Here is a 15,689-nt window from a genome sequence, read left to right as displayed (position 1 = left end):
CTTTCAGTTCCGAATCTTTTCTTCGGGACTGGTGTAGCGGTGCATGGACTCAACGGGATTCTTGTTTCTAGGTTCGATTCTAAGGATGATTAAGAGGATTACGCTGACAATCATCACTACGGCTTGTGTCACTACCGACGAGTTGTCCTAACTACGAGATTGTGGCTCCAACCATACCGTCGGTGAGGCTGAAACGTTTCTTGAGTTCAAAGAATCGACAGAATCCAAGAGGATCTCACCATAATAGCGATAAAACTGGTCATGGAATTTCGAAGTTCAAGAACCGGATTGGTCAATGATTTTCTCAATTAAAGTGCTGTTTGTTTACCGAGAAAGTGGAAGGAAAAAATAGAGAAAGTTCAAGAATCCTTTACAGTTTTCTTTATATTTCCTCAGGAGCCAAAGGGAGAAGTTGTAGAGAATGAACGTGTTTACGTGCATTGCTTAAGAGAAATTCTCAGCTTTTCTTAGACGAGCCAAGCTTGAGCTCGAGCTTGCCTCCTACCAATACATCTGAGCCGAGCTCAAGCCAGCCACTATTTGGCTCGGCTTGGCTCGTACGCACCCCTAGGTAGAACCATTGCTATTAATTTATAAATAGTATTTTTTAAAGGAAAGGAGTTACGTTTCAAATTTGTTGTCAAAGTTTGACACCGGCAGCTGGCAACTCTATACAACTATTGGTTTACTCAAACATGTTTTGGACTATAAATCAAGCTTATCTTTTCGAGAGGGATCAACAGAGAAATTTTTTCAGAGATCGTCAGATCGATAGCCAATTTTTTTTTATAATTATTAAAAAAAATATGTGTACATTAGAGAAGCGAGGTAGCCTCTACATTCTTACTCTTACCGGCCCGGGAGAGCACCGGCTAAACCCCACACTGATCGACGCAATTCAATCGGCTTTGCGCCGAGTCAAAGCGGAGCCGACCACTTCGTCGTCAGCTTTAATCACCACCGCCCAAGGCAAGTTCTTCTCCAACGGTTTTGATCTCGCCTGGGCCCAATCAATCCAATCAGATCTCCTCCTTATGTCGCAGAAGTCACAATCTCTTATACACGATTTAATTACCCTTCCCATGCCGACAATAGCCGCCATATCGGGCCACGTGTCAGCCGCCGGTGTGTTTTTGGCTTTAAGCCACGATTACGTTTTGATGAGAAAGGATCGAGGGTTTTTGTACATGAGTGAACTCGATATAGGGATAACAATCCCGGCTGTTTATATTGCTTTGATTGAGAGTAAGATTGGTGAGCCGATGGCTCGACGCCAGATGTTGTTGGGAGCGGCTAAGTTGACGGCTAAAGAGGCGGTGGAGAGGGGTATTATTGACGCGGCGTATGATAGCGTTGACGAGACTATCAGAGCTGCGGTTGAATTGGGGGATGAGTTGGTTAAGAGGAAGTGGGATGGACACGTGTACGCTCAGAATCGAATGGTGATTTTAAGAGAGGTGTTGGATAAGTTGGAGTTTGATGAGACTGGAGGTGGGATCACAAACACCAAATCAAAACTCTAATATGGAAAAGGAAGTGATTTGGAATAGTTTCATACTACTTAAGCAAAATCAATACAAAATTGCAGATTGATAGTAAAACTCTAGTTTTGAAGCGTTGTAATGTTGTGTATACATTACTTACAAAAGAACACTAAAATGAAGTCATTCTCCATAACCATAACTAATCAATGCATAATCAACCAATATTATGACTAAATATGCAATCACAATGGATTAATTCAACCCAGTAGCTGTTTTATATCTCCGCAGGTAGGCCGTGTTCATACGTCCGAGCAGATGGGCACACATAAGCTTGGTGACCCCTCTCACCACAGTTGTTGCTGATAAAAATTGATACACAATCAGTCAAACACGGCTAAAATGGCCAGTCTGCCCACAATTATGGCAAATGTTGTCGCGACATGACCTCTAACTTCAGGCGCCAGGCCTGATTTGGGGCATTGACGGGCCATATGACCTGATATATTGCATACGGGCTCGTTTAGACAGTCACGAGTGGCGGCGCCAGTGACGGGGCTAAATTAATCCGATTTTCAAAGATCAAAGTTTCTGTAGAAACTAAAAAAGTAAAAAAAAAAATCCTCTCACCCCGGCAATCCCCAGTTGTTGCATTAGCATACAGTTACATTTGGACAATCCCTTGCAAAATGCCCAGGACGTTTACATTTATTGCACAGATTATCTTGCCTGGAACTGGAAGTTGCAGCATAATTAATCACAATTCAAGCCCAAAGTTGAAAGTTAGGATTAACAATCTTATTTCTCACTCAAGTCCCAGCATTTGTTACTACTATAATTAAAAAAAATATATATAATATCAATTAGCAAACAAGATTTCATCCGAAAACATGCATTTGTGACCCATATTAAAAAGTACTGAGAAAGATTATATCCAGTACCAAGGATACTTCAGGTATCTTTAAATGGTAGAAAAAATCAGGTGAAGATGTATTCAATTTTACAGCTTTATAATTGAAAGAAGCTATTTCAGATTCTGTTATTGTGGACTTCATAGTTCATATCTCTCCTTTAGCGGTTCATGCTTTGAATACGTATGTTTTGTGTTCCCATTACATGAATATTAACAAAAATGGACAATTTGTGTACCGTACTATTAAGATTAAGGCGCAAAGACATTAACAATGATAAAAACTACAGGGCAGGGAAGAGAATTTAACTCTAACAAGAAAGAACAAAGGATGTGTAGTTGTAAAATGGATTTATCTCCAAGAAGCTTTCCCAAACTATACACATGTTCAACATGAATGCTGATTTTTATCTTATGCACAAAACCAAGTTTGATATTGGATAAGCAACATACACATATGGAACTATGTTACAATATTCAGAGCCTACAAAGGCCAAAAGTGCCAAGTAACTTCAACTTAGGAAAGTTTCAAATCATCAAAATCTTTTGGCTGCGTGACCAGAGATTTTTTGAATCCATACCACCAAAACTGACACACTCTTTATACAGAGAGACTCAATCTGGCTGATGAACAACCAAGAGATAGCGGTGAGAGAAAAAAGGAGTTGAATGTAATATGAAATGGTTTTCTGCAGATATAAGTTAACATAGATCAGCAGGCAGCTCACCATCCCATCAATGTTTTTCTCACTCTTTCCACAACAGGTCACCATCCCATCAATGTGTTTCTCACTCTTTCCACAATCTGATTTCTAGCTTGCTTGCTTGCTAATGGTAACTCAGGACTTTCGTCCAGAAGAAATCTATAAACTTCCCACTGGCGTTCAGAAGTTGAATGTCTTCCGATTTCAGCCTACAAATAAGAGTGAACAGAGGTTATTTTGACATAAAGAGAGTGAGATAATAGCTCAAGTAAATATAAAAAAGACCAAGAAATCAGAGTCTTACTGAGAAAATACATATTCCTAACATCTTTAGGGCCAATGTAACATCATAAAAGACGCGGGGCCTTCCCTTTCCAGATAGTTCCACAGGATTAGCAACCAGGAGTTCGGTATCTGGGCCTCGGTTGGTTACAATCACTCGCAAGGGAGGAAGCATCTCCTCCTTCAAATGAGAACACAAAGCAGTCTGCTGCTTGGGATCCACAATTTTCTTCCCATCTGTTTGCTGAATAAATAGATCCATATTCCGGTAGCCTTTCACACTTGAAGAGATTCTACCATAAGCGATCTAATGAGAAATTACTTTTGATGAGAAAGGAGCGAGGGTTTTTGTACATGAGTGAACTCGAAGTGGAATGGACACGTGTACGCCCAGAATCGGGTGGTGATGTTAAGAGAGGTTTTGGATGAAATGGCGACGGATGAGACAGTGGATGGGTTCACAAGCACCGGATCCAAACTCTAGTACGTAAATCAATTCAACCTTTGATGAACACAATTTCGTACTTTTCATAAATTATTATCAAAATTTTCGTGATCAAATTTTAACGCTACGACTTAACACGTTGACATATTTAAAGACACGTAGAAGTTAGAACTTCCAATCTCATCTAACACAAATAAATCTTAATAGTTTATTAATTGTCAATTTGAATGGTGTCAAGAACAAAATCAATGTCAAACTGTTGCGGATTATTTAGCATACCAAATTATACTGACGATTGCTTTAGACATGGATGTAGAATGGTACGTGGAGACTTTCCATTTTTCTTACAAAAATATATCCAAAATTAAATTGGAGAATAAATGTTTAATTGTTTATTCATTTTATAGAAGAGAAAACAACGGATTACATCCGAGTTTTAGCGAAATCCCAAGATAACACCACTGGTTGCATTTGCATTTATTTCAGATTCTCACATTTAAAGTAACACTGTTTCTTTTATTTTAACATATTTTTAACTTGTTATTATAACGTGATGCACGTTAGTATGCTAAGATAGACTTTTGTTACCAAAAAATGGCTCACGTTAACAACATCAAAACTAATGATTTTAAGCTTTTTTGGGCCGATTTCAAAGTTCAAAATCACTTTTGAAATCATCGTTAGACTTTCACAACTTCCTCTACAAAATCTATACCCCTTCACTTGCCGACTTAACTTTCCATTTTTAACTACCCATAGCAATAACTATCTATATTAGTTTAAGAGTAAGAATTTGAAATAAATATAATCAAAGGTATTACCTTGAGATTTTGAACCCTATTGCGGAAATATATCGTTTACTATTTTATAGAATTATCAAGCTTTGGGTTATTAACAATATCTCCTTATGAATAAGTAAACAACAAAATTTTTTTAGAGTTATAATAATAAAAAATAAAAAATATATCATTTAAGTTTTTTGTGTTAAAATATACTATAAAAAATAATTATTTATTAATCATAATTTTAATAAATATTAATTAATTATTAATAATAAGAAAATGCCTTTGTTTCAGTATTTTTACACTATCATATCCCTATTTTATCGAAAAATACACATTTGTTTCCCTATTTTGAAAATCCTATTTTATTTTATTCAATTATTTTTAAACCACATAGGTTTGTTAATTTAACTAAACATCCCCCGAAAAAAGTTTAAAAATTAACAAAAACACCCCCACCACCCACATTTGCCAGATTTCGGCTACCATTGTCAAAAGGTGGCTAGAATCTGATATAATGGTGTACTACCGACTAGATCTGACTAGTACCGATAGTATACCGATCTAGCATTTTTCATTCAAATCTACCGTGGATCTAGCCGAAAAAAGCTAGATCTACGGCCAAAGATATGGTTGTTAACAGCCAGATCTGTGGCCGTAACTAGTTGTCAACGACGACCATATCTTTAGCGGTCGTTGATGACCAAACACGACTAGATCTAACCTTTTATGGCCAGATCCACAATGGATTTAACTAGAAAATGTCATACCGACGCACAACCGATCATGTGCTGATGCGGTAACTCTGAGCACCCTTCAACAGTGGTGGTCAAGTGCCAGTATTTAATAGGTAGGTGATGATATTTTTGTTAATTTTCAATGTTTTATTATATGGATGTTTAGTAAGTTAACAAATCTAATAGGTATTTTTATTAATTTTTAAATCATATCTCGTAATAACCACTCAACCCTTATTTTTTTAAAAGTCATATTCAAAATAATAATACAAACGCACAATCCAAAGGTTCAGGTAGAGGTTACGTAGAACCACTGCTATTAATTTATAAATAGTATTTTTTTAAATCAAAATATTTTTCATTCAAGAAAGGAGTTACGTTTCAATTTTGTTGTCAAGTCGACGCCGGCAGGGCGGCAACTCTATTCAACTTGTCGTTTAGTCAAACATGTTTTGGACTATAAATCAAGCTTATCTTTTCGAGAGGGATCAATAGAGAAATTTTTTCAGAGATCGTCAGATCGATAGCCATTTTTTTTATAATTATTTAAAAAAATATGTGTACATTAGAGAAGCGAGGTAGCCTCTACATTCTTACTCTTACCGGCTCGGGAGAGCACCGGCTAAACCCCACACTGATCGACGCAATTCAATCGGCTTTGCGCCGAGTCAAAGCGGAGCCGACCACTTCGTCGTCAGCTTTAATCACCACCGCCCAAGGCAAGTTCTTCTCCAACGGTTTTGATCTCGCCTGGGCCCAATCAATCCAATCAAATCTCCTCCTTATGTCGCAGAAGTTACAATCTCTTATACACGATTTAATTACCCTTCCCATGCCGTCGATAGCCGCGATATCGGGCCACGTGTCAGCCGCCGGTGTTTTTTTGGCTTTAAGCCACGATTACGTTTTGATGAGAAAGGATCGAGGGTTTTTGTACATGAGTGAACTCGATATAGGGATGACAATCCCGGCTGTTTATATTGCTTTGCTTGAGAGTAAGATTGGTGAGCCGATGGCTCGACGCCAGATGTTGTTGAGAGCGGCTAAGTTGACAGCTAAAGAGGCGGTGGAGAGGGGTATTATTGACGCGGCGTATGATAGCGTTGACGAGACTATCAGAGCTGCGGTTGAATTGGGGGAGGAGTTGGTTAAGAGGAAGTGGGATGGACACGTGTACGCTCAGAATCGAATGGTGATTTTAAGAGAAGTGTTGGATAAATTGGAGTTTGATGAGACTGGAGGTGGGATCACAAACACCAAATCAAAACTCTAATATGGAAATGGAAGTGATTTGGAATAGTTTCATTCTTCTTAAGCAAAATCAATTCAAAATTGCAGATTGATAGTAAAACTCTAGTTTTGAAGCGTTGTAATGTTGTGTATACATTACTTACAAAAGAACACTAAAATGAAGTCATTCTCCATAACCATAACTAATCAATGCATAATCAACCAATATTATGACTAAATATGCAATCACAATGGATTAATTCAACCCAGTAGCTGTTTTATATCTCCGCAGGTAGGCCGTGTTCATACGTCCGAGCAGATGGGCACACATAAGCTTGGTGACCCCTCTCACCACAGTTGTTGCTGATAAAAATTGATACACAATCAGTCAAACACGGCTAAAATGGCCAGTCTGCCCACAATTATGGCAAATGTTGTCGCGACATGACCTCTAACTTCAGGCGCCAGGCCTGATTTGGGGCATTGACGGGCCATATGACCTGATATATTGCATACGGGCTCGTTTAGACAGTCACGAGTGGCGGCGCCAGTGACGGGGCTAAATTAATCCGATTTTCAAAGATCAAAGTTTCTGTAGAAACTAAAAAAGTAAAAAAAAAAATCCTCTCACCCCGGCAATCCCCAGTTGTTGCATTAGCATACAGTTACATTTGGACAATCCCTTGCAAAATGCCCAGGACGTTTACATTTATTGCACAGATTATCTTGCCTGGAACTGGAAGTTGCAGCATAATTAATCACAATTCAAGCCCAAAGTTGAAAGTTAGGATTAACAATCTTATTTCTCACTCAAGTCCCAGCATTTGTTACTACTATAATTAAAAAAAATATATATAATATCAATTAGCAAACAAGATTTCATCCGAAAACATGCATTTGTGACCCATATTAAAAAGTACTGAGAAAGATTATATCCAGTACCAAGGATACTTCAGGTATCTTTAAATGGTAGAAAAAATCAGGTGAAGATGTATTCAATTTTACAGCTTTATAATTGAAAGAAGCTATTTCAGATTCTGTTATTGTGGACTTCATAGTTCATATCTCTCCTTTAGCGGTTCATGCTTTGAATACGTATGTTTTGTGTTCCCATTACATGAATATTAACAAAAATGGACAATTTGTGTACCGTACTATTAAGATTAAGGCGCAAAGACATTAACAATGATAAAAACTACAGGGCAGGGAAGAGAATTTAACTCTAACAAGAAAGAACAAAGGATGTGTAGTTGTAAAATGGATTTATCTCCAAGAAGCTTTCCCAAACTATACACATGTTCAACATGAATGCTGATTTTTATCTTATGCACAAAACCAAGTTTGATATTGGATAAGCAACATACACATATGGAACTATGTTACAATATTCAGAGCCTACAAAGGCCAAAAGTGCCAAGTAACTTCAACTTAGGAAAGTTTCAAATCATCAAAATCTTTTGGCTGCGTGACCAGAGATTTTTTGAATCCATACCACCAAAACTGACACACTCTTTATACAGAGAGACTCAATCTGGCTGATGAACAACCAAGAGATAGCGGTGAGAGAAAAAAGGAGTTGAATGTAATATGAAATGGTTTTCTGCAGATATAAGTTAACATAGATCAGCAGGCAGCTCACCATCCCATCAATGTTTTTCTCACTCTTTCCACAACAGGTCACCATCCCATCAATGTGTTTCTCACTCTTTCCACAATCTGATTTCTAGCTTGCTTGCTTGCTAATGGTAACTCAGGACTTTCGTCCAGAAGAAATCTATAAACTTCCCACTGGCGTTCAGAAGTTGAATGTCTTCCGATTTCAGCCTACAAATAAGAGTGAAAAGAGGTTATTTTGACATAAAGAGAGTGAGATAATAGCTCAAGTAAATATAAAAAAGACCAAGAAATCAGAGTCTTACTGAGAAAATACATATTCCTAACATCTTTAGGGCCAATGTAACATCATAAAAGACGCGGGGCCTTCCCTTTCCAGATAGTTCCACAGGATTAGCAACCAGGAGTTCGGTATCTGGGCCTCGGTTGGTTACAATCACTCGCAAGGGAGGAAGCATCTCCTCCTTCAAATGAGAACACAAAGCAGTCTGCTGCTTGGGATCCACAATTTTCTTCCCATCTGTTTGCTGAATAAATAGATCCATATTCCGGTAGCCTTTCACACTTGAAGAGATTCTACCATAAGCGATCTAATGAGAAACACAACAGGCGTATATTGGTAAACTACTGGTTGCAAGCACACATGCAAGTACTAAGGTACTTTCAACAAAAAATAAAAAATAAAACAAAAAATAGAAATAGACAAAGAAGTGATTCCTCACAAGCTTTATAAAAAAAATCAACACAATTAAGAGACAGTAAAGCAGCCCAATGCTGCTGTTGCCCTGGACCTAAAAGCAACTGTTGGCAAAAAGTTTAGCTAAATCTAGTCAAAGGACAGGTGCACACCAAATGAGCCAACTATAAATTATAACTTCCTAACTATACAAGCACCTCACAACAGGAAGCGTGCAGTACAACCAAATCCATTATATGAGACCTATACTCGACACTTTATATATTTAGATAAGAAGAGTTGAACATAAAAGAAAGCTCATAACTGAATACCCGAATATTTAAGTCCTTTGAAGTCCTCAAAATGTCATAAAACAGGCCTTTTTGATCTGCACACTTTATTTGTAGCAAGGTATGAGCTGGGCTTAAATGATTATCCACTGTGATAGTGGCCATGTTTACTGTCATCGTTTGCATGCTAAGTGCTTGTGAGCAGTCTTCTTTGTCTGGAAGCTGGTAGAATAATTCTTCTGCTATTGCTGGCGGGAGGGAAGAGAACCCCTGCAGACTTTCATATTCAGGCCCAGCCAACTGAAGTTCACAGCTGATAGAGTACTCGCCTAAAACAGTCATTAGAAGTTCACAAGTATCATCGCGTCTCTTTTTTGTGTGCAAAAGCTCCCTGAAAAGTGTCAGCACATCGAAATAGATAACTTTGCCGCCTATAGACTTCAACATGAAGCATACTTATGAATCTACTATCTTTATATCAAAAAAAAAAAGCAGAATGAAAGTTCAAAAAGCTTGTTATCCAACCGGCTACAATCTAGAAACCAGGAAATTTCGAGAAACTGCAAAATAATCACAGCATGGCAACAGGGAAAGAATAGAATACCATAAAATCAAAATTCAATTGACCCATCACTCTATCAAAGACACCGATTGTTAACTAGTATTTCTTACATAAAATTCTTGAGAAATAGCTCCAAACGCAAACTATCGCACTATATACTCAGCATAAATAAATAACTCACATTCCATCTGTGATAAAGAATAAGTCCACCACTCTGCCATCTGGGGTTGTCATCACTTTGACTCTTTGGATTGTAAACTCAAGCTCACAGAGAGTTTTAGTAACATCTACACAAGAATCACAAAATATCAGTCCAATTTCATACAAAAAGTAAGATACCATTTCATTACTAAAACTGCTTGACTACTGACCACGTTAATAAAACAGTCCTATCTATTTATCAAATATCCTCGTTTTTCGAAAGACCATATCAATTTTAAAATGACCATTTTTTTACTAAACACTGAGACAAAATAAAAAATAAACAACATCGTTAAATTACCATGAAGTAATCCTTTGCGGTCAACGGAACAATACTTGAGCAAATACAGAGAAGGCTGCGAGGAATTACTGGACGGCTGGGTAAAATAATACGAAACCAAACACGAAGGGCACACAGATAACAAACGATTCTTCAAGCTTTCCCAATCAACTCTACAGGAACTCGAGTTGGGCTCAACCCACAACACTATATAACACCACCTTCCATCAGTAGAAAAATCTACATTTAAAACCAAAAAAAAAAAAAAAAATCAATCTCACCCGGAAAAAAATAAAACGATTTTAAAAAAAAAATCAATATATTTTTTTTTTCATAAAAGAAGTCTACCTACCTCCTCGTATAATGCAGAGACCGAACTCGAGAATGATTCGACAGAGATCGCAGCCGAGGCCGGGCTTGTCGGGACAATTAACGGTGATGATACTGGGCTGACCGGGGTCGTTTCCCAGCTGGATTAACACGACATCGTCGGAGAGAATGCCCATTATCTCAGGCGCGGCCAATGGGATAGCGTCACGGAGATGAAAGATTCAGTATTCCGAGGCGGGCGTAGGTGAGGGTATTTTATTTTTAGGGATTTACATGGTTCCGGCGGGCGGAGATTGGACAGAATTGGCGGGTGAGTGTCTGGTGCGTGCGTTGTTGCGGCACAACAGTAGTGAGATTAAACATATTTATTTCTCTTCCGTTGGTAAGAGAAGAGGGGAGTGGAAGATATGGGAGAATTTGATTTTAGGCTGTCGGTTAAGATGGGCCCACAGGCTTGTCATTCCCACGTCAGGGTTTTACGTGGGGCCACGTGTGGGGGTCTCAAGGTTGTTATGGTAATTTCATTTTTTGTATTATTGTCGTTGAAAAAGCTGTTTGCTATTAGTTTTGCCAAAATGATTTGGACAATTTGTCACGATAATTGCGCTGTGCTTTTATTTTTGACATTAATAGTGTTACACATAAATCGTAACACATGTTTACATATTTTCTAATGAATTAACGACTTTTACAACTTAAATAATGATTTAATAATATTTTTTTATTCATAAATTTATAAAATATCATTCTATTATTTAAATTTATATTTTAACTATAAACAAAGAATAAACTCGATCCAGATTATTGAGGTTTTTAAAAAGAGAAGACTAAAGAGTATTTTTGTGGTGAAATATTAGGTTTTAATAGTTAAAATTGATTGAAATTTGACTTAGAATGAGTGATTGCGTAAATCTTAATAACTCAATTGTTGACAATTGATGGAGTCGACAGGCGTAAGGTTACAAGGGTTTTAATGAATGATGATAAAAAAAAAGAATAATAGTACTGTAGAGGCACAAAGATATCGGAATCAGAAATAGAATATAAATTTAGATAATTAAGTGGTATTTTAAAAGTCTACAAATAAGAAAATACCATTAAACTATTATTTGGGTGAGAAAAAATGGTTTACTCTATTCTACTCATATGCATATGATTGGTTTCCCCTTTCCAAATTTCATAACATTTGATATTTGTAGTCGTGATAAGATCATATCATATGATATATAATAATATTAATATCAAAAATTAAATAAATAAAGTGATTTGAGGTTTAAATTTTAATGAATAAAGGGAGGCATTAAAACTGGAGAAATTTCTAGAGAAGCGAAAAGCCCAAGATGATGACAAAACAATAATAATAATAATCCCCATTGATGTTTTGGAAGAAACCAGAAAAAAGTATACAGTGGGTGTCTACAGTCTGCTTGCAACAATGATTGAGGTTTGATTTTTGGGTAACGCTCCTGTTCCCACCCAATTTCATATTACATTCAAACCACAAAACCATTAGCTTTTCAACTTCACTTCAGTTCACTAGTAACGTTTAAGATTTTTGATTGAGTAAACGGACCCAAGGTTTGCCTTAACAACACTTTTCCCCTAAAAAAGTTTTAAAATACTACTTTTCTATCTAAATTTATATTTTAATATTCTATTGATATTCAAAAGAATAATATTAGCGTTACAATGAGGCATACAAAGAATCATATAAAGAGACAATCTCTATCCTTAAAAGAAGAGAAAAAGAGAGAGAGAAGGATAATCATGAATTTTAAGAGAGACAATCTCTATCCTTAAAAGAAGAGAAAAAGAGAGAGAAAGAGACAATTATGAATTTTAAGGGTGGAGATTGACTATTTGTATGCATCTTTGTAAGGCTAGTGCTACTTTATCCAAAATACGTTTCATTTTCTCAGTTGACATTCAACAAATTATCAAAAGTCAGAGTAAGAGGGTCTTGTAGAGTGGAGGTTAGTGAATCAAATAGTAGTAACTGATTGAATATTCGCCACTGAAAATTAGTTAAGAACAAAAAATCATAACTTTGCGATGATCGATAATCGATGAGAAATTAAGCACCGAAGTAAAAGAAGTTTGTAGAGAAGAGACCATAGGTTCAAATGGTGACGATGGAGATAATTTTCATCACCATAATTGACTTTAGATAGTAATAAAATATAAACGTTGGGTGAAAAGTGGTATTTTGAAACTTTTTTAGTGGAAATGTTAATAAGGCAAACCATAGGTGGGAAAAGGTATTTACTTTTTTTCTGATATTATTCAAGGAGATTTTAAGGGTCAGTTTGGTTCTTTATTTCCTACCATATTCCCAATCATATTTCCAAAATAACTGTTTGTTTCATTATTTAGGAAATATTATTATATTTTATGTAATTATTTAGACCTCTTAAGTTTATTAATTTAATTAAACACTCCTAGAAAAAAATTTAAAAAAAGCTAAATTCACTTTTACCCCCCAAGGCCTTAAACACAAGTCTCATTTCCAACCATACAAACAACCCAAACTTTTCACTACCCTGTCTATTACTCCACCGCCTTCCACAGATATACCAAACAACTGGTTTCAAACTGTTCAGCTCAATCCCACACAATTTCCTCAAATTTCTGGCCGATTCCGGCGGTGGTGCCGGAATCTGGCCGCAGGTGGTGGGGGTATTTTTGTTTATTTACAAACTTTTTATATATGGGGGTGTTTAGTTAAATTAGCAAACTTAGAGGGTTTTTTAGAAATTTTTAAAAAATAAAATATCAAACTTCAAGGGCATTTTAGTATTTTCACTGTTAACAAATAGAAATCACTAACACATGACGGAAGGTACCTGTTTGTCGTTTCAAAACCTTTGGGTACCAACTTGTCGTTTCGATAAATCTTGGGTATGCGCAAGTCGTGTGGCCTACAAAAGAAGTCTACCTACCTCCTCGTATAATGCAGAGACCGAACTCGAGAATGATTCGACAGAGATCGCAGCCGAGGCCGGGCTTGTCGGGACAATTAACGGTGATGATACTGGGCTGACCGGGGTCGTTTCCCAGCTGGATTAACACGACATCGTCGGAGAGAATGCCCATTATCTCAGGCGCGGCAAATGGGATAGCGTCACGGAGATGAAAGATTCAGTATTCCGAGGCGGGCGTAGCTGAGGGTATTTTAGGGATTTACATGGTTCCGGCGGGCGGAGATTGGACAGAATTGGCGGGTGAGTGTCTGGTGCGTTGTTGCAGCACAACAGTAGTGAGATTAATTATTAAACACATTTATTGAAGAGGGAGTGGAAGATATATGAGAGAATATGTTTTTGATTTTAGGCTGTCGGTTAAGATGGGCCCACAGGCTTGTCATTCCCACGTCAGGGTTTTACGTGGGGCCACGGCCACGTGTGGGGGTCTCAAGGTTGTTATGGTAATTTTGTGATTTTTGTATTATTGTCGTTGATTGACGACAACTAAAAAAGCTGTTTGCTATTAGTTTTGCCAAATTGATTTAGACAATTTCTCACGATAATTGCGCTGTGCTTTTATTTTTGACATTAATAGTGTTACACATAAATCGTAACACATGTTTACATATTTTCTACTGAATTAACGACTTTTTCTACTCAAATAATAGTTTTATGGTATTTTTTTATTCATAGATTTTTAAATATTATTTTATTATCTAAATTTATATTTTAACTATGAAAAAATAGCAAACTCGATCTAGATTATTAAGATTTTTAAAAAGAGAACACCGAAAAGTGTTTTAGTGGTAAAATGTTAAATTTTAGTAGTTAAAATTGATTAGAATTTAACTTAAAATAGGTGATTATATAAATCTTAATCACTCGATTGTGATGATTGACGGGCCAACAAGCGTAGGGTTACAAGGGTTTTAATGAGTGATAATCAGGGAAAAAAAAATAGTGATATTATAAGATTTCAACGATGTCAAAATTAGAAACTCTGTGAGGAAGAAAATAGCATTAAACCATTATTTAGGTGAGAAATTATACTAATATGTATATGATTGGTTTCTCTTTTTCAAATTTCATAACATTTGGTATTTGCAGTTGAGATAAGATCATATCACATGATATATGATAATATCAAAAATTAAATAAATAAAGTGTTTTGAGGTTTAAATTTTAATAAATAAAGGGAGGCATTAAAACTGGAGAAATTTCTAGAGAAGCGAAAAGCCCGAGATGATGACAAAACAATAATAATCCCCACTCATGTTTTGGAAGCAAACGGGAAAAAACGTACATAGTGGCCAGTGCGTGTCTGCAGTCTGCTTGGAACAATGATTGAAGTTGATTTTTGGGTAACGCTCCTGTTCCCACCCAATTTCATATTACATTCGAAAGGAGAACGCCTTAGACATACCCAAAGTTTGTCAAAACAATAAGTTGATACCCAAAAAATTTTAAAACAATAAATATATACTTTTTATCATGTTCTGTTAGTGATTTTCATTTGATAATAGTGAAAATACTAAAATACCCTTAAAAGTTTAATATTTTAGTTTTTTATAAATTTAAAAATTTCTGAAAAACCCTCTAAATTTGCTAATTTGACTAAATACCCCTATATATAGAAAATTTATAAAATAACAAAAACACCCCCATCACCCCCGCATGCCAGATTCCGGCCACCACAGTCGAAATCTGGCCGAAAAATTGTGTTACGACACAGACCTGTCAGATCTGTGTCGTAACGCGCCGATTTGGCCTTTTCCGGCCAGATCCGTGGCTAATCTGGTCGGAAAAGGCCAGATCTGGCCGTCGAGGCAGCAGATGGAGTTTTGCGGCCTCGACGGCCAGATCGGGCCTTTTTCGGCCATTTCAGTCACGGATCTGGCCGAAAAGGCCAGATCTACTACTAGATCTGGCCGTCGTGGCCGCAAAACTCCATCTGCGGCGTCGACGGCCAGATCTGGCCCTTTCCGGCCAGATCAGCCACGGATCTGGCCAAAAAAGGCCAGATCGACGCGTTACGACACAGATCTGCCGCGGTTGTCTATTAACGCCAGAATATTTTTGTGATCCTGGATGCGGCAATCTGTGCTCTCCATCTCCGCTGGCCCGTATTGTTACACGGTGTCAGTTCAAGTCCCCATGGTTGAACTTACACTCTACTTGCATTCTAAGTTTGACCTTCCAATC

At 37.0% G+C, this 15,689-nt stretch overlaps 4 protein-coding genes across 6 annotated transcripts; 2 read left to right on the top strand and 2 right to left on the bottom strand.

Moving 5' to 3' along the window:
* The first annotated feature begins 789 nt into the window (after nt 1-789).
* On the top strand, nt 790-1,523 carry LOC116128883 (enoyl-CoA delta isomerase 1, peroxisomal-like). The gene has a single exon (XM_031414651.1). It carries the CDS (start codon nt 807-809, stop codon nt 1,521-1,523), a length of 717 nt encoding a protein of 238 aa, XP_031270511.1. The 5' UTR covers nt 790-806.
* A 1,269-nt stretch (nt 1,524-2,792) lies between these two features.
* Nucleotides 2,793-3,681, bottom strand: LOC116128852 (ACT domain-containing protein ACR9-like). Its single transcript, XM_031414620.1, has 2 exons — nt 3,400-3,681; nt 2,793-3,304 (listed from the first exon to the last, which is right to left on the bottom strand). Exons 1-2 carry the CDS (start codon nt 3,637-3,639, stop codon nt 3,158-3,160), a joined length of 387 nt encoding a protein of 128 aa, XP_031270480.1. The 5' UTR covers nt 3,640-3,681; the 3' UTR covers nt 2,793-3,157.
* Nucleotides 3,682-5,730: 2,049 nt separating this feature from the next.
* Nucleotides 5,731-6,713, top strand: LOC116128846 (enoyl-CoA delta isomerase 1, peroxisomal-like). The gene has a single exon (XM_031414613.1). The coding sequence runs from the start codon at nt 5,898-5,900 to the stop codon at nt 6,612-6,614; it is 717 nt and encodes a 238-aa protein (XP_031270473.1). The 5' UTR covers nt 5,731-5,897; the 3' UTR covers nt 6,615-6,713.
* A 1,170-nt stretch (nt 6,714-7,883) lies between these two features.
* LOC116128843 (ACT domain-containing protein ACR9-like) lies at nt 7,884-13,626 on the bottom strand. Of its 3 annotated transcripts, none has more exons than XM_031414609.1 (6): nt 13,464-13,626; nt 10,216-10,434; nt 9,895-10,000; nt 9,194-9,542; nt 8,491-8,775; nt 7,884-8,395 (listed from the first exon to the last, which is right to left on the bottom strand). In XM_031414609.1, the coding sequence occupies exons 1-6, from the start codon at nt 13,615-13,617 to the stop codon at nt 8,249-8,251; spliced, it is 1,260 nt and encodes a 419-aa protein (XP_031270469.1). In that variant the 5' UTR covers nt 13,618-13,626; the 3' UTR covers nt 7,884-8,248. The 3 variants fall into 3 exon arrangements, with proteins under 3 accessions (XP_031270469.1, XP_031270468.1, XP_031270470.1); XM_031414608.1 differs by lacking the exon at nt 13,464-13,626 and adding an exon at nt 10,547-10,907; XM_031414610.1 differs by lacking the exon at nt 13,464-13,626 and adding an exon at nt 10,547-10,907 and having other exon boundaries at nt 10,216-10,401.
* Nucleotides 13,627-15,689: the final 2,063 nt, after the last annotated feature.

This window comes from Pistacia vera, unplaced genomic scaffold (assembly GCF_008641045.1).
Source record: "Pistacia vera cultivar Batoury unplaced genomic scaffold, PisVer_v2 Contig204, whole genome shotgun sequence".
Classification (NCBI taxonomy): domain Eukaryota; kingdom Viridiplantae; phylum Streptophyta; class Magnoliopsida; order Sapindales; family Anacardiaceae; genus Pistacia; species Pistacia vera.
This window is presented reverse-complemented; position numbering and strand designations above follow the sequence as displayed.